The 15,658-nt window shown below is 35.3% G+C and overlaps 1 protein-coding gene across 10 annotated transcripts in view; it reads right to left on the bottom strand.

The window, feature by feature from the left end:
- MARCHF7 (membrane associated ring-CH-type finger 7) overlaps nt 1–15,658 on the bottom strand; it is a 47,513-nt gene that overhangs the window by 31,111 nt on the left and 744 nt on the right. For all 10 annotated transcript variants that reach the window (XR_009700396.1, XM_061184327.1, XM_061184346.1 and 7 more), the window contains exon 2: nt 1,577–1,741. Coding sequence is in view for 9 of the 10 variants with exons in the window: in XM_061184327.1 (XP_061040310.1) it covers nt 1,577–1,729 (153 nt within the window). In the remaining variant the exon portion in view is untranslated. The remainder of the gene's footprint in view (nt 1–1,576; nt 1,742–15,658) is intronic.

The raw sequence follows: 15,658 nt of genomic DNA, 5'->3' as shown, positions 1-15,658 counted from the left end.
CTTTACATGTATTATTTCTTCCAATTAATTTTAACAGTAACTGTGTGAGAAAATTACCATTATCTTCATTTCACAGAAGAGGAAACAGAAAAGTACTTTCCTCAAGAACACAGGAATTTCAGTTCCTAAATCAAAACTAAAAGAGCAAAGCAGCCTACGAATAGTTGACAAGATTGGAAATATTCCTATAACCCATTAAAGAAAGAAAAAAAAAAGATTGGAAGCCACTTAAAATAACTGAAAAACATTAAGGAAAACACTAAAATTTATAAAACTGATTAATCTTATTAAGAATCAATAAAACACTTAAATTTTTTTTACATGTTTGCATTTGTTTAACTTCCACAATGAAAAATTAGACTTTCAGAATAATCTATGACATTAAGAACAAGCTGGAAGAAAAAGTCTGAAAATATTATTTTAAAGTGAATGTCAATAAGTTTTCTAAATATATTCAAGACTTTTAGTCTGGTTTCAGAGTCTGTGTTCCTCACTAATTAGCTATACGAAAAATTAGACAAAGATCAGTAGACAAAATTTTATTAATATAGGAAAAAACCCCAATTGTGTGCTCTTAACAAGTCACAATCATTTAACCCACAACATTTCTGCAGAATGGAAAATATGTTATTCTGCACCTCTGGCAAACATATTCTTGCCTAGCAACAGAGTAAAAAAATACATTATCAAACAACATTTAAAATAAGTCCAAGTAAACAGTACACATAATGTCAGCAGGTTGGCAGTAAATATGGGCATTTTAGAGAAATTATTTTATTTCATTTGTCTTTCTCTGAGTATTTTATAAAATGCTTATTACTACGCAGAAGAACTTTCAAATGACTTTGTCATATAGTACATTGCATGATATATAAATATATAAATATGACTTAAGACTTAAACAGACATTTTCACTAAAGGATTCTCCTACAGTTACCAAACATCAGACTTTTGAAAATCTCGTGCGATTTAATGAGGTGTTCAGCCAATAATGCAATAAACTTAACATTTAAAAGATGAGCAAGATAAACTGCGTTAAAGCTACAAACCATGCCTCTGAGATTTACACTGTTTATACTACAACCATTGTTATAACACTAATAAACTATTTCAAAAACCAAAGTGTTATTGATCCTAAGGAAAATTAGCTACATAAAAGGAACTTAGATTGCTTTATGTAGATTATGAATCAATGCAAACTCATTACTAAGTGTAAAAATAAAACCCCATAATTCATGTAAAAGACAGCCTGTTAATTCAACTGATACTTCAATGCTTTTAGGTTAAAAGGTTTCCAAGTCTTTGGAAACTATGAACATTTTATTTATGACCACAATCCCTTATTCAAAATTCTTAAGTTCAAAACTTTGAAAAACATTAAGTTTTTGCTAGTGCGGAACATTAAATCAGTTTGCTGCAGATATATTAATCTTTTGATTACAGGATGCCTCAGATCCAGCTGAGAGGGTGTTATAAAAACACTCTACTACTTTTCTAAAATCCAGAAAATCACATGGCCCCAAGGATTTTGAAAATGAGACTGTGTATGTACACACATTCCAAATTAAGATGTTACCTGATATTCAGAATCCAGTCCAAACGAAGAGTCCCTTGAGTGATAGGTATCATTTAAACTACTTCCTCTGCTTCCAGACATCATCCTAGCACTTAAAGAGCTAGTGGGTTGAACAGAAATTCTTCTTGGAATCCTTGAAGGTTTAGACTCCATTCTTAATGTTTCCTGTGAAATGCAAATTTTGATTAATTGCCTTTTGGAAAACATGCAAACCTTTGATTCTTAATCCTCTCCTTAATGATCAGCTCAAATCAAGAATTAACCATGCAAATTAACCAAATATGGTATGGTAAACTGTGAGATTATCATCACTCTCCTTCTACAGGAAGAGGTCTGAAGTCCATCAAAGGTTCCCTATTGCCCATAAAATGAAGCAAACATGATAAAAGTGGTGATGAGAAACTAAGGTTTGTTGTTTCTAAAGCCTGAGCTCTTTTCTTTATTCAATTTCCTCTCTATATAAAATCCTAGGGACTTCCCTAGTGGTCCAGTTGGTAAGACTCCGCACTCCCAATGCAGGGGGCCCGGGTCTGATCCCTGGTCGGGGAAGTAGATCCCGCATGCATGCTGCAACTAAGACTCTGCATGCCGCAACTAAGAAGTCCGAGTGCCACAATTAAGACCCGGCACAGCCTAAATAAGTAAATAAAGTAAAAAAGTAAATAAAATCCTACACGAATTAGCCCTTGACTCTTGTTATTCCTATTATGAGTGTTCGATACTCATACCATAGCATTAGCTATACTGTAGTATCTGTACACTCCTTAACACAATATGCTCTCACAGGATTTTATATGTGCCTGCGAAATCTACAGATTCCCCATTCAATTCCTGGGCATAGTCTTAAAACAAGACCAAGTGTTACTTCCACTTTGTACATACTTTTTTTAAGACATCATACTACACGCTGTAATTTGTTTTCCTGTCTCCCCTTCTCAAAAGTGAGAATAATTTCTAAGTTTTCTTCACTAAACATTCCTCAACACATGCCAAGAGTCACCATTAACTATGCCTTATTTTTTAACTCTCTCTATAAATGGATTCATACAACATGTACTCTTTTATGTCTGGCTTCATTTGCTCAACATTCTATTTGTGAGACTAATTCTGCTGTTGCATGCAGTTGTAGTAAGTTCACTCTAATTAGTTTATATAATATTCCACTGTATCAATACACACAATTTATTTGTCTATTCTACTGTGGATGGACACTGGACTGTTTCCAGTTTTAGGCTATTAAAAGTAAGGCTGCTATAAAAACATTAATTTTATAAATTAAAGAAAAACTTTTAAAGTTTTCTGAGGTAAGGATTTACAATGCGGCCTCTGAACAGCTGAGATACCACCAGTCTTGAGAGTAAAAAGAGAAGGGTAAAAGAAAGTATCAGTAAAAAGAAAAGAAATCACAATAATCTCTTCAACTCCTCCTAGTTACCCACTTTCAAGGTCAAAAATTATTCCCTTATTTTTCTGGTAGTGGATTGAAATTAAGGCAAGAACAAAGTAATGTACTTCACTTGCCTGATATGCAGCCTAGATAGGTATATTTGCTGTATTAAAACCTTCAAATCTAAACATTTAAGTTAAAAATATCTAATGCACTTTCAATTCATTAACTTATCAACTAAGTTTTGGTATCATTCTACCTTAAAAGTTACTACAAAAGAATTTCCTTTTTCAGTATCTGCCTCAAAAACATGGTGTCAAGCAATGACAGAAAAGAGGATGAAGATGCAAAAACATCAACAAAACATATGGCCTATACTGCAGTAGAATACACAACAAACATGAAAAAGACATAACACAAGCCTAGTATCAATTAAAATTATTCGACTAAGAGTATCTAGCTAACGAGAAACCAGAGTAAAAGCTATACTCTGGGACATGATTAAATCAAAGATAGCTTATCAGAAAAGGTCTGTTTGAAGTCCCAGTTAAACATGACAAGGTTATCCTTATGCATCTATTTTGGTCCCTCTTTCCAAAACCCCTATAAAATGACAGTCGATGAATCCAAAAGCTTTAACTGTGAAAAGAATAGGAAAAGGGACCATAAAAGGCAAGAGATTTCAATGTTATATTTGGAAAATCCAAAAAAGTCGGAGGAGAGGTAGAGTAATTCAGCAGAGAGGATAAAAAATACACCTTAGGTACTTTTTAGCAAGAGGTAGGAACTGGAAGCAAAGCAGTTGGCCTTAGCATCCTAGAAAGAATCAAGACCTGGAGATACACGGTATCATAAAAAAGGGATGATGCATGGAGTTGCTGAATTAAAATCTGTACTTGGAGAAGTAAAACCCCCAGTTCTCCCCCTAGCACCATCCTTCCGAAAACAGGATATTTATTCTCTGGAGAATAAGGATCTCCCATGTAACCCCACCCCCACCCCCCCAGCAAATATACAATCATCTCTGCAAAGGTTAAGTATAAGGAATAAAAGAAAATCTATATATTCAATGTTGAGACCCAAAAACTCTTTCCTGGTGCTGTTTTTACAATGCTGTCAGAAAACCAAACAAAATACCAGAGATAAGACTTCTGGATACTGACATTTGGAATGCTTCCAATTACACAGCTAGCCTGCCATTTGACCATCCTACCCAAAGCAAAGTCCACTAGTCACCAAGAGTTTCTAATCAGCTTTTTTTAGTGCTTCCCTCTAATAGACAAACATCAAGGATCCCTAGGTATCCAAGGAAAACCTCCCATAAGACTAAAGTAAATAACAAAAAAAGGAACTTAAGAGAAAATCTGGGGAAAGGAGCTAATTAATTACTATCCTCAAAGGGAGCAAAAGACATTCATTCATAAAATAAGAACAGGATGCTTGAGAAAGCAATCAGTATAATGAACAGCTTGTGCAAATTCAAAATGTTACACACTTAAAAAAGAGATGTGATACACTAAAATAAACCAACAGAAAGATTGGGACACCTCCCAGAAGTAGAAAATGTAACTCAAAAAACAGGAGAATTGTCCAGGGGAGTTATCAATCATTTGACGGTAACTATGGTTACAGAAAGTGAGAAAAAAGAAAATAAGGTAGAGAAAATTACCAAAGAAATGAAAGAACTTTTCTAGAATTGAAGGACACAAATCTCCACATTGAAAGGGGTCAAGAGTACTGGGCACGATCAAAGAAAAAAGACCAACGCTAAGTACCATTTATCATCTTGAAATTTCAGAACACCAGAAATAAAGAGAAGATTCTATAACTTACAAGAATGGAAAAACGGGTCATATACAAAAGAAAAGTAATCAGAATGGTTTCTTAATTACAACTTTAAAAACTCTCAAGACAATAAAGCAATGCCTATAGTACTGAGAAAAAAATTTAGCAATGAACTCCAATCTAGCAACTAAATGTGAGGTGGAGAAAAGAGTATTCAGACATGAAAGATTTTAAAAAACAATTAAAAAACAAACAAAACCATAGGAAGTTAGTTAAATGAAGAGCAGGTTCTAGGAAAATGGGAGTGTAAAGAATTAAAGAACCAGGCACAGAACCCAGGAAACAGTTACAAAATTATGTAGAAAGCATAGGGAGCAAACTGATCAAGACTGGAACAGGATCACAGAAAATGGAAGCAAAGTTCTCAGGAAAAAATAGCATCATACGGAAACTATTTTGGCTCGTGGCAGAGATGATGATACAATTGGGAAAAAAATGCTGAGTACTTAGAACAAAGGGCAAATTTAATACATTAATTTTGTAACTTGGGAAAACAGAGCTATTGTTCAAGAAAGGAGATGCTGCAGTGTTTGGGTGAACTCTTTAATATTTATATAGTTATGACAGTGTAAACATAGACTACTGTATCAATCTTGCTACAAATATGCTGTGTGACTGAGGTGGGCAGGGGAAGTAAGGACAATGGTGAATAAAAAAGCACATATATAATACTAAAAAATCATGAACACATCATTTAGAAATATGAAGGTAAATCCTAAAACAGCTAAAAGGTGAGGATTGCTGCCTATGGAAAGCGAGACTGGGAATGAGGTAAAGGGTGAGGCAAAGGACTGCTGTTTTCCTTTTAAGCAGAGAGGACCATATTGCCTGGTTTGCCTAGACCAGTCCCAGTTTATGGCCAGAAAAGTCCTAATTTGTGCTCATTAACCTGCGACAATTATTAATAGTACTTGCACTGTCTCTTAAAAGCGACCTGGTTTGAATGATAAAGCATACAGTCACCTAATATAAATCTTTACTACCTTCAGCTTTTTATAAATTCTATATATACATCCATACAAAAATTTTTATTAACAAGGTGAATTATGAATTGGACAATTAAAGAAGGCATACGTTAGTAGAAAAAATACTAATGGTTAAATACTGACATGCAACAGCCCATAAAAGATTTAACAAGTAGCAAATTTGTTATTTTATCAAGAACGCTCTACAAACACTAAACAAGAGACTGTATTTGTTGAGGATTTTAAAAGGAAAGATAAAATGTCTTTAAAAAGATACAGGTCTATAGATGGTTCTTTAATAACAGTGCTTCTTAATCATACCTCTCGTAGTTTACTTTGATTATATTTATACCCAATTCTTACTTGCAGAATAAAACTAACCTAGTAGAAAATCTCTCAAAACAAAGCTCTTGGGAGAAAGCAAAGAGGCAGAGTCCTCCGAGAGCTATAATTTATACTGCATGAAACTATTTTTGGCAACTCCTCTACATAAATTGAATTTTGACAACACAGGTGTTACCAGAAAACTTACGTAATCTGGTTGTATAAGTTGTAGGTCAAAAGCACAAAAAATAGAAATAATAAATAAAATTAAATAAAATAAGCAGTCCTTGAAAAACTTCTACCAGACCACTTACAAGGTACTATAAGGCATCTTTTCAAGTTCATTCATTCAAGAAATAGTTTTTTACATGTTTAGTATGTGCTAGGCACATTAATTAATACTAAACAAAGGGACAGAGAGAGGGGACAACACTGAACCTACTAAGATAATGACTATGAAGAAGCTGTAGTCTAGTAGAGAACAAACGACACAAATAACCAAACAACAGTTTTAAGTGCTCTAAAGGAAGAGGTATAAGCCAGAAAAAAAGACTAGCAGGAAAAAAGTATCTGAAGCTCAATGCTTTTAACCAAGACTTAAAGAGTAAAGCACAAAAAGTTCATATGTACAATCTTTCCTCAGTGGTCAATATAATAGCCTCTTACTTTCCTTTTGCCACTATTTAGTTTCTTTAAATTTCTTTAAATTTGATTCTAGAGTTGGATAGTTGAACTGTCTTTCTAGTGATAAGATAAAAACTTATCACCAGGGCTTGGTTTATAGATGTGTGTCCACCTATGCAGACACATGGGACCCTGTGCTTGATTAAAAGCTCTACTGCTGACATCTTGAAATTATTAATACTTTAACCTTTGAACTTGTATTCTGTAAGTGAAGGCAGATAGGATAGTGAAGCATGAGCTTGAGAAGAAGAGATATGTGCCTGTCTGCTATGCCTTGCCACTCAATTTGCATACAGCCCTCATTGCTATGAAGCTTCCATTATTAACATGCTTAATTTTTACTCTCTGAGCCTCACTCAAGTCCTAGGCATGATGGATCCACTGGACTTGTGTGCTCATGTTCCTTATCAACACATCTATGTCTGAGTAAGCTGAGGCACTGACAGCTCCAAGAGGTCATTCCATTTCCATTCTTCAGAACTTGCTTCAACTTCAAATGCAGAAAGAAGGTAATGAACCACAAAGCCACAAAAATCTTATGATCAATATTTGAGATTTTTACTATATTGAACTTTTCAACTTGTGAAGATTCTCTGAAGCTGATATTTAACTGCTAGTTTACCCAACTAGTCTTTTTTTTTTTAAGGAATTCCTTTATTTTTATTATTTATTTATTTATTTATTTATTTATTTTTGGCTGTGTTGGGTCTTCGTTTCTGTGCAAGGGCTTTCTCTAGTTGCGGCAAGCGGGGGCCACTCTTCATCGCCATGCGCAGGTGGGCCTCTCACTTTCGCGGCCTCTCTTGTTGCGGAGCACAAGCTCCAGACGCGCAGGCTCAGTAGCTGTGGCTCACGGGCCTAGTTGCTCCGCGGCATGTGGGATCTTCCCAGACCAGGGCTCGAACCCGTGTCCCCTGCACTGGCAGGCAGATTCTCAACCACTGCGCCACCAGGGAAGCCCCCAACTAGTCTTAATATCACTGTTAAGTGTTCCCTTACCTTCAGGCATTTTAATAGTAATTGGCATGAGCAACAGGAGTGGAAAACAGATATTCATACCAACTCCAAAATTTATGTAGTCTTTCATCTCATAAACCTGTGGCTTGTTACCTAGAAAAAATTACTACATTTTTAATAGGTAATTTCATTCAGCTGGGCTTGCTAGGAAACCTCTGAAAAGCTCTTTAAAGCAAGTTCATGTTTTTGGTGGCCCATTAAACACTATAAAGGAGGTTTAGACCAAAAAAAGTTTCTCCCACCTATAAAGAGTACAATTCAAATCTATTCTATGGAAATAGTCTTAACTTAAACTTTCTCAGTCTAGGTAAAAAGCCTCAAAAAATTCTCTCATTACCTGACATGCAAAATTCTGTGCCCAATGCTATCTGCAAGTTAACAAGATCTCATAGTCTCATGTCAAATGCAACTGAAAACCTATCACGCAACTTATACTAAAACAGACAAATTTAAATTGAATTTTACAATGTTTTCCAGCAAGACTTTACTTGAATATGAGGCCTACTTTAGGTAAACCAACAAAGTTTGTCTCTAATAATACCACACTAGGCCTTGTCTAAAGGCCTTTTCATCCTACTAGTAACAGCACCACTCCCGAATCATACTTTCAGCTGTTTTTCTACTACCTTAAAAGCAAAGTCTAAATTCTTTGCCCCAGTATCCAGAACTCTAACCTACCTTTTCCACTTAACTTCCAACTACCACCTTAAAAAAAATCCTAGTTCCAGTTCACCCTGGTGGGGAGGAGGTGGCAGGAGTCTGCCTGCACGCTATACCCAGGAGACAGGGAAAAGGGCATAAATCTTGGGACAGCCCCACCTCTGAGGATCAGGCACACAGAGCCTGCCTAAGACTGGAGAAGGATGCATAAAACATAGAACACCTCCTTTCACCATGAACTTTGCTCCAAATAGGAAGGTACAACAGTTTACTGCTGAGGGAGTTACAACAGCCTTAGAGTCTTAGACCTCTCTGTGGTGCAGGGCCTGCAGGAAGTTGAGGCTAGTGAAAGAATACTCAAAGAAATCCTCCAGCACTCCAGCCTCACACTAAGCACCATGCAGCAGCAATCCACTACTGCAATACTTTGAAAATACATAAAGCAATAATAAAGTTCAAACCCAGCTTAACTACAAACTAAACCAACTCAACCCACCACACTAACAGTCTGACAAAAGAGTATGTCCATATCCAGGCATAAAAATTATTGATCTCAGTCTCTACTATTTTTTTATTTCCACTGTTTCCCATTCAATCAAAAATTATAAGACACAAAAGTACAAGGAAAAAAAAACAACAACAGTTCATCATCAAGAGATAAGAATCAACAGAACCAGATGAAGAGATGGCCCTAATGTTAGCAAACTGGGAAACTGATGCATTTACCAGTAGCCTAGGCAAAACTGAAAAACTAGGGAACTGGGAAATAGGCTAGAGGAAAACTATCCGGAATGAAGTTCGGAAAAACAGATAATGGTAAATACAAGAGAGGGTTTAAGAGACACTGAGGAAACAGTAAGAAAGACTACTGTACGTTTAATTAGAGTTACAGAAGGAAAGAACTAGAGCACAGAAAAAATTTGAAGAGAAATTGGCTGAACTGATTCGATCACAGTCAAGAAGCCCCAAAAAAACCAACTAAAATAATTAGCAATTACACTAATTGCTAGATTACACATTCATACCAGACTGCTAAAAATCATTACACTTAAGAAAATTCTGAAAATGCTACGGGAGCATTGAATGGGGAACCAAAATTTCCAACAAGATGAGAAAGACTTCAGATGAGGTAACATTTGAGTTGACCTTTGAAGATTGAAAATAAAAAAAGAGGAAGAAAGCATAAAGATGCTAAAGCATGTTGAAGAACTGGAAAATGGAAAATAATGTGTTAGGGATGAAAGCAAAGGCTTGGAAAAGGAGAGAGAACAAGAAGGACTCTCAAGGAAATAAATACATAAGGTAGATTATATCCGGATCATAAAGGCAATCTTGTGTCCTTTGCTCAGAAGTTTGTACTTTAATAAGGCAACAATTCTGAAGCTTTTTAGGAGCAGGTTGTGTATTACTTTTCTCCCCAAGGACCCCAGAAATAAGTTCCTGACAGGCAATTAGAGCTTTCAAAGATGAAACAATCAGTGGTCCAACAAAACTTCAGTTTTGCCTAGCCTTAATAATAGATTTATATAGCTCCCTCCATTTCTTACAATTCTGAAAGTCAATAATTTTATTACCTTTGTGGAACCATGGGGAAGAAACTACTGCTATAGGCTTTAGTAGGCTCAGTATCTATCTACTAAAAATTTTGAGACAGCTAAAAACAAACCACCCCCCCACGCCCCAAACTAAGGACAAGTTATTAGGAAGAGATACACAGTGGCTCCAAACAAATTAGTGAGAGCCAAAATATGGATAGAAGGTAGATTCAGAACATCCCAAGTAGAAAAGAATGTATTGGGGGTTGGGGAGGGGGGGAGGAGGGATTGGATTATTCAGCATACTGATGAAAAACATTTTTCTCTTTATATATTTGCAGGGAGTTGGGAGAGGAGGACAAAGAAGCACACCAAGATGAGTTGGTTTTAAAAAACAGGTAGCTGGAAGTACCCAAAAGAGGTCTAGAAGCATGCTAGAAATAGTTCTGAAAACCCTGGAGAGCAATCTGGGCTAACTGATTTTCAATCACTTACACTGATTTTACTTTTTCCCATACACATATGCTACCTCCTTGCCTTCTGCTTGAACTGTATACCTTCTATCTCATCACTCTTGGTAGCCCACCCCCCTCAATGAATGTCTAATTAGTAGAATTTAGGGCATTATGAAAAAGTAAACTGAAAAACTTCAGGCAGTATAGGAAAACACTTGGAACAAAGGAGTTCTACACATTACTTAAGAGTAAAGTTTTTTCTGAGCACCGCCACAAGTTGCCTACCAAATAGGACTTGAATTTTTGTTTTCTACCAAATTTGGAAAGCTGTTAATTCCTAAGATAAGAGAAATAGCAGAGCAATGCTCAAAGGTTTTTTGATGATTCTGCTTATAAAGGGATCTCTCAAATAACATGTATCCTCTCAGATCCTCTCATGTTATCCTCTACAGATCACTGTGTCCCCTTCCTACAATAACAGTCTTCTTCTGAATCTGTCAACAGTCACATAGTAGTCATAAACCAAATGACCAGACAAACAAAAAGGCCCCAGCCCCATTCATATTAACAAACAGTACAACCTACACCTAAGACTTTCTCTTTATTTTAAATGTATTCATTAACAAAGGTTCTTTTTCCAAAACAGGAAACAGGATAGGCAAGATAAATTAAGCATTGCCCAATTTTTAGCATATGAGCCAACTTCTAACTTTTGTAAAAACATAATTTTGAGAATGCAAGCTTTTAAGTCTATCCCTTACTTGGTGTGACTCTAGCCTTAATCTAATGCTTAATTTCTTCACCTACAAAATGGGAATAATAATAGTACCAACTTTACAGGTATATCATGAGCTTTGCTGGCACACAGTATATAATCCTCAAATACCAGCTATTATTAAGCAATACCATCAGATGTTAAAAGATTTTCATACAAACAGCTTAGTAGGCATTATTTTGGCTTTTTCATTATTTGAAATTTGTCTTTAATACATAGTAAAAAGACTTTTTAAAGTCATTCAGATTTATGTACAGGAGAATACTTGCTGCTGAGTAAAGAAAACTTACATACCTTATATAAGTATATGCATACGAAATTGGGGAAAAAATAGCCATTATTCACATTTTACTGTATATCTGGGTGGGTTTTGTTTTCTTAACTTAGTTTTCCAAAACTTCTTTAATGTATCTGACCTAACTTTGATAATTAAGGGAAACAGTTACTGGCAGATGAAAAAATATTTTTTTTAATCTTACATTACAATAAAATCTATAAAATCTATAAAGAACTCCTAAAAACAATTCCCTTTCTAAATTGTAGTACTGCTGGTTTATACCCCTTAGTATCTGTACACCACAAAGGAAGTAGTAAATACTAAGCAACAGAGTACTATTCTATTCTGGTAAATAATAAATGGAAAATAAGGTCAAAATCACTTTGCAAAGTGGAGTTTAGATTACCTGAGTATGCTTTAAAAAAAATTTTTTTTTACTATGAAAAAATTTCCAACTTACACAAAAGTGGAGACAATAATGAGCCTCCAGAAGCCAAACAACATTCTTCAACAATGATCAACATTTGACTATTTCACCCTCCTCTATTTTAAAGCAAATCCCAGTCATGACATCCTTAAGAATGTCTGTTCTTAAAATATTCTAAGCAACCTGTGGTAATTACAAAGTATGGCTACAAATCCCTCCCAGCTGAATACCCACACCCTTTTGCATTGTCCTCTTGCTGGTCTACCCGGGAGGAGGTGGAATCTATTTCCCCACCCCTTGAGTGTGGGCTACCTTGTGAGACTTACTTTGACTAAGAATACACTATGACATTATATGATTTCCAAGGCTGTAAGAAGTCTTATAGCTTCCACTTTCACTCTCCTGGAATGTTGTCTTGGGACCCCCATGTCATAAAAGACCACACTAAGCAAAGCCTACATGTTTAACCAACACCAAGTGCCAGAAATGTGAGTGACGCCATCTTGGACCTGAATCCTTCAGCTGAATAACTGATACATGAGTGAACCCAGGGGAAACCAGAACTACCCAACAGGCACACAGAGCTGTAAAAACACTGTAAACAGCAGTTTTAACCCACAGGGTTTTGAGGTGGTGTGTTATGTAGCAATAGAGTAAAGCTTTGTAACTTGTTTCTTTTACTTTCCTACAATTATCATTATGCATCCGGTCTTATGAAAAATCTGATTCGATTTCAGGGTCTAACTTAGACTTTGTCTTTAATATCCAGGGGAGTTACAGTTACTGAATTACCAAAAGCACAACATTACTACACAATAAATTCATGGCATGAAGACCAGAGTTATCAAAGAAAATACCAATGTATTTCAATAGCCAATAATCTTCCAGAAATATAAACACAGTTACAATTCCTTTATTTACCTCTATTTGGTATATCTTTTTGTTTAAAAAATCTGCTTCTGGGAAAAAAATTTTTTTTTCTTAATGGGAAATCCTAGTGTTTTATTGATCCTAGTGAACATGGAGACATGAAAACTAAAGGTAGTCACATAAGGAAAGCACTTCCAAAGCACAGAACTTTTGGGGTCTTTAAAAAAATGCCTTGATTTTTAGCTGACAAATATTTAAGACATAAAGATACACCCAGGTCTTAAAAAATACTATCAATAACTAGAAAAAAGTTCAACATCTCCATGAGAAAATAGGACTATGATGTTAAGTCTACGTTAGAATACTTTGAAATAATCTGTCCTCCTTTGAAGTGTATTTAATCTGTGTCAAGTTTCAATCTTCATTCCATAACTGGAAACCATTTTAGAGTTATTCTGAAAGTGGGAAACACGTTACACTGAAGTGCAATGATCATAATGAAGAGATGAAAACTAACTTTTAAGGTTCAAAATCTGCCTTCTTAAAGTTATTGACAAAAGTGGGTATATGACAGTAGGTAATTTTAAAACCAGGTGTTCAACTTATCTAGTCTAACCAGTAGAGCCACAGAGAAATACATTTGAGAACAAGAAAAACCAGTTTTGACCACATGAGTTTGGGCCAGAGAAGAAAAGTTAAAAACTAAGATCATGAAAAGTAAAACCCAGCCAACTCTCAAATTATAATTTTATCCTGCTCCCCATTTGTGTTCATCTTATGATTAGCAAGTGTATTAAAAATCGAATTTTTGCAAAATAATAATTGAGAAGATAAATTATTTCACTGTAATTCTGCTTTAGTGAATTCAAGTAGATCTTAGTAAGAACTCAAAATCTTTACTCAGTTTTAAATTGTAATTACACTAATGTGATCAGTTGTTGATTCAGTTATTTAACAGTTAAAAGGTTCATTAGTTAAGTTTAATTTGTTGGTTAAAAATTTGTTGGTTAAAATTAGTTAAGTTTAATTTGTTGGTTAAAACAAGGTTTGATACAACCTTGTGCATTTCACTTATGCATTCCCCACTGTTCTTTATTACTAGCACTTAATTATCTGTAGTAACAGAAGGATGTATCAGCATAGATAATTTAAAATCATTTTTTATTTGGCTTAGGGACACAACAGCTCTTTATTCCCAAGAGCATAGAGCACTAACTTTCTAAAACAGTACTGAAGGTCTTTCATGTCATGCTCTAACCCTCCATTCAATTGTTTCAGCTATGGGGAACAAACTGTCCATTCCTAAAACAAACCATGATACCATGACTTTCAGTTTCCTTATCAAAGTCCTAATCATCCTTCACATCTCAGTTCAAGCAATACTTCCTGTAAAAATTTCCCCCAAGATCAAACACCTCTTCTCTGTGCTCCCACAAATACTACCATATATCAATACTTACACTAAGATAATAGCAGTTGTTGTTTATACATTAGTCTGATGATTAAATTGTGAGTTGTGGAAGGTAGAAGCTGTGTCAACCTCCTTCTTGTAATGTGAAGCCCTAATCTAGTAGCTAAAATACAACAAACTTTCAAAAATTGTTTTACATTATTTGATAGTTTTACACCATTACAATTATTTTCCTAAAATTAAGCGGGCAACTCTTGAACATATACCAGATGAACAGCTGTGTGAAATGGATATGTAGCTGGTTAAAAATTGCGGCCATGGATGTCTTTTTATGTTCAAGCTGATTACCTGACACCTTCACATAGAACATATGTGCATGTCTATATAGGGGCATCTTTGAGCTTTACCTGGGAAATTAAGCTCTCTTACCAATGTGACAGAAACAGAAATTGCCTGTACTTAAATAAGCAGGAATTTTTAACCATTCTTATTCACGACATTTGACCCAGCACGCAACTTCGGAAAAAAACTCAGGGCTATGCTTACCGACCATGCTTACATCTGTGGTATAAGTTAGGGCAAAAAAAGAGCTGTAAAATGTTCTTATCTAAAAACATTTGTAGTATAGAACTTACATAAGTGTATATTACTGTGCGTGTGAGAAGCAGTCAGTACTCTGTGAGGGACATATTACAGGGAGAGTAAAATTTGAAGAATGCATGAATATAAACAACTGGACTTAGTATCAATTCCAACTACTTACATTCATCAAAAGTTCATTCTGCAAGTATTATGTCCCCCAGCGTGCTGACTGCTACACACTACTTCATCTAATTTAATCCTCATTTCAACTCTAGGAAGGGGTTAAGTAATTATGGCGAAATCAAGACTCAAACCCAGACCGGCCTCTAATGCCTCCTACGCCACTGCTGTTTCACAAAATGCTGGAGAGCTGTAAATCAAATACTGACCCCATTTCTGAAACACAATTTTATCTCACGGAAAAGAAAAAATCTAGTTAGAGTCTGTCTGCCTTTTTAACAACAGTATACCGTTTGATTTTAAATCAAAAATTCATCTTTAACCTTATCTCTTAGTCCTAGACAGAAACGGACAGATGAGACAAAGAAAAGGGGAAAATTTTAAATTATTTTATTAATGAAAAAAAAAAAACCTAAAACATCCTACAAAATCGAAAAAAAATTACTCAATTCAATTTCACTTGGCACCTTTGCTCTTAATAGCGCCAAACGACATCGGTCGTGATCAATGTATTACCAAGACAGAGATGTTCCCCATATATTTACGTCTGTTCGTAGGAAAAAAGAATTACAGTATTTTTGCTGTGTGTACACATTCATCTTCTCTACGCAGTTTCACCAAAATGAGGGAGTACTGTATTCAACTACTAGTGCCTTCCATATTTCACTTCTTACGCCAACAGGTCCGT

The sequence above is a fragment of the Eubalaena glacialis genome, chromosome 1 (genome assembly GCF_028564815.1).
Source record: "Eubalaena glacialis isolate mEubGla1 chromosome 1, mEubGla1.1.hap2.+ XY, whole genome shotgun sequence".
Taxonomy (NCBI): Eukaryota; Metazoa; Chordata; class Mammalia; order Artiodactyla; family Balaenidae; genus Eubalaena; species Eubalaena glacialis.
Note: the sequence above shows the minus strand (reverse complement) of the source record. Positions and strands in the feature narration are given on the sequence as shown.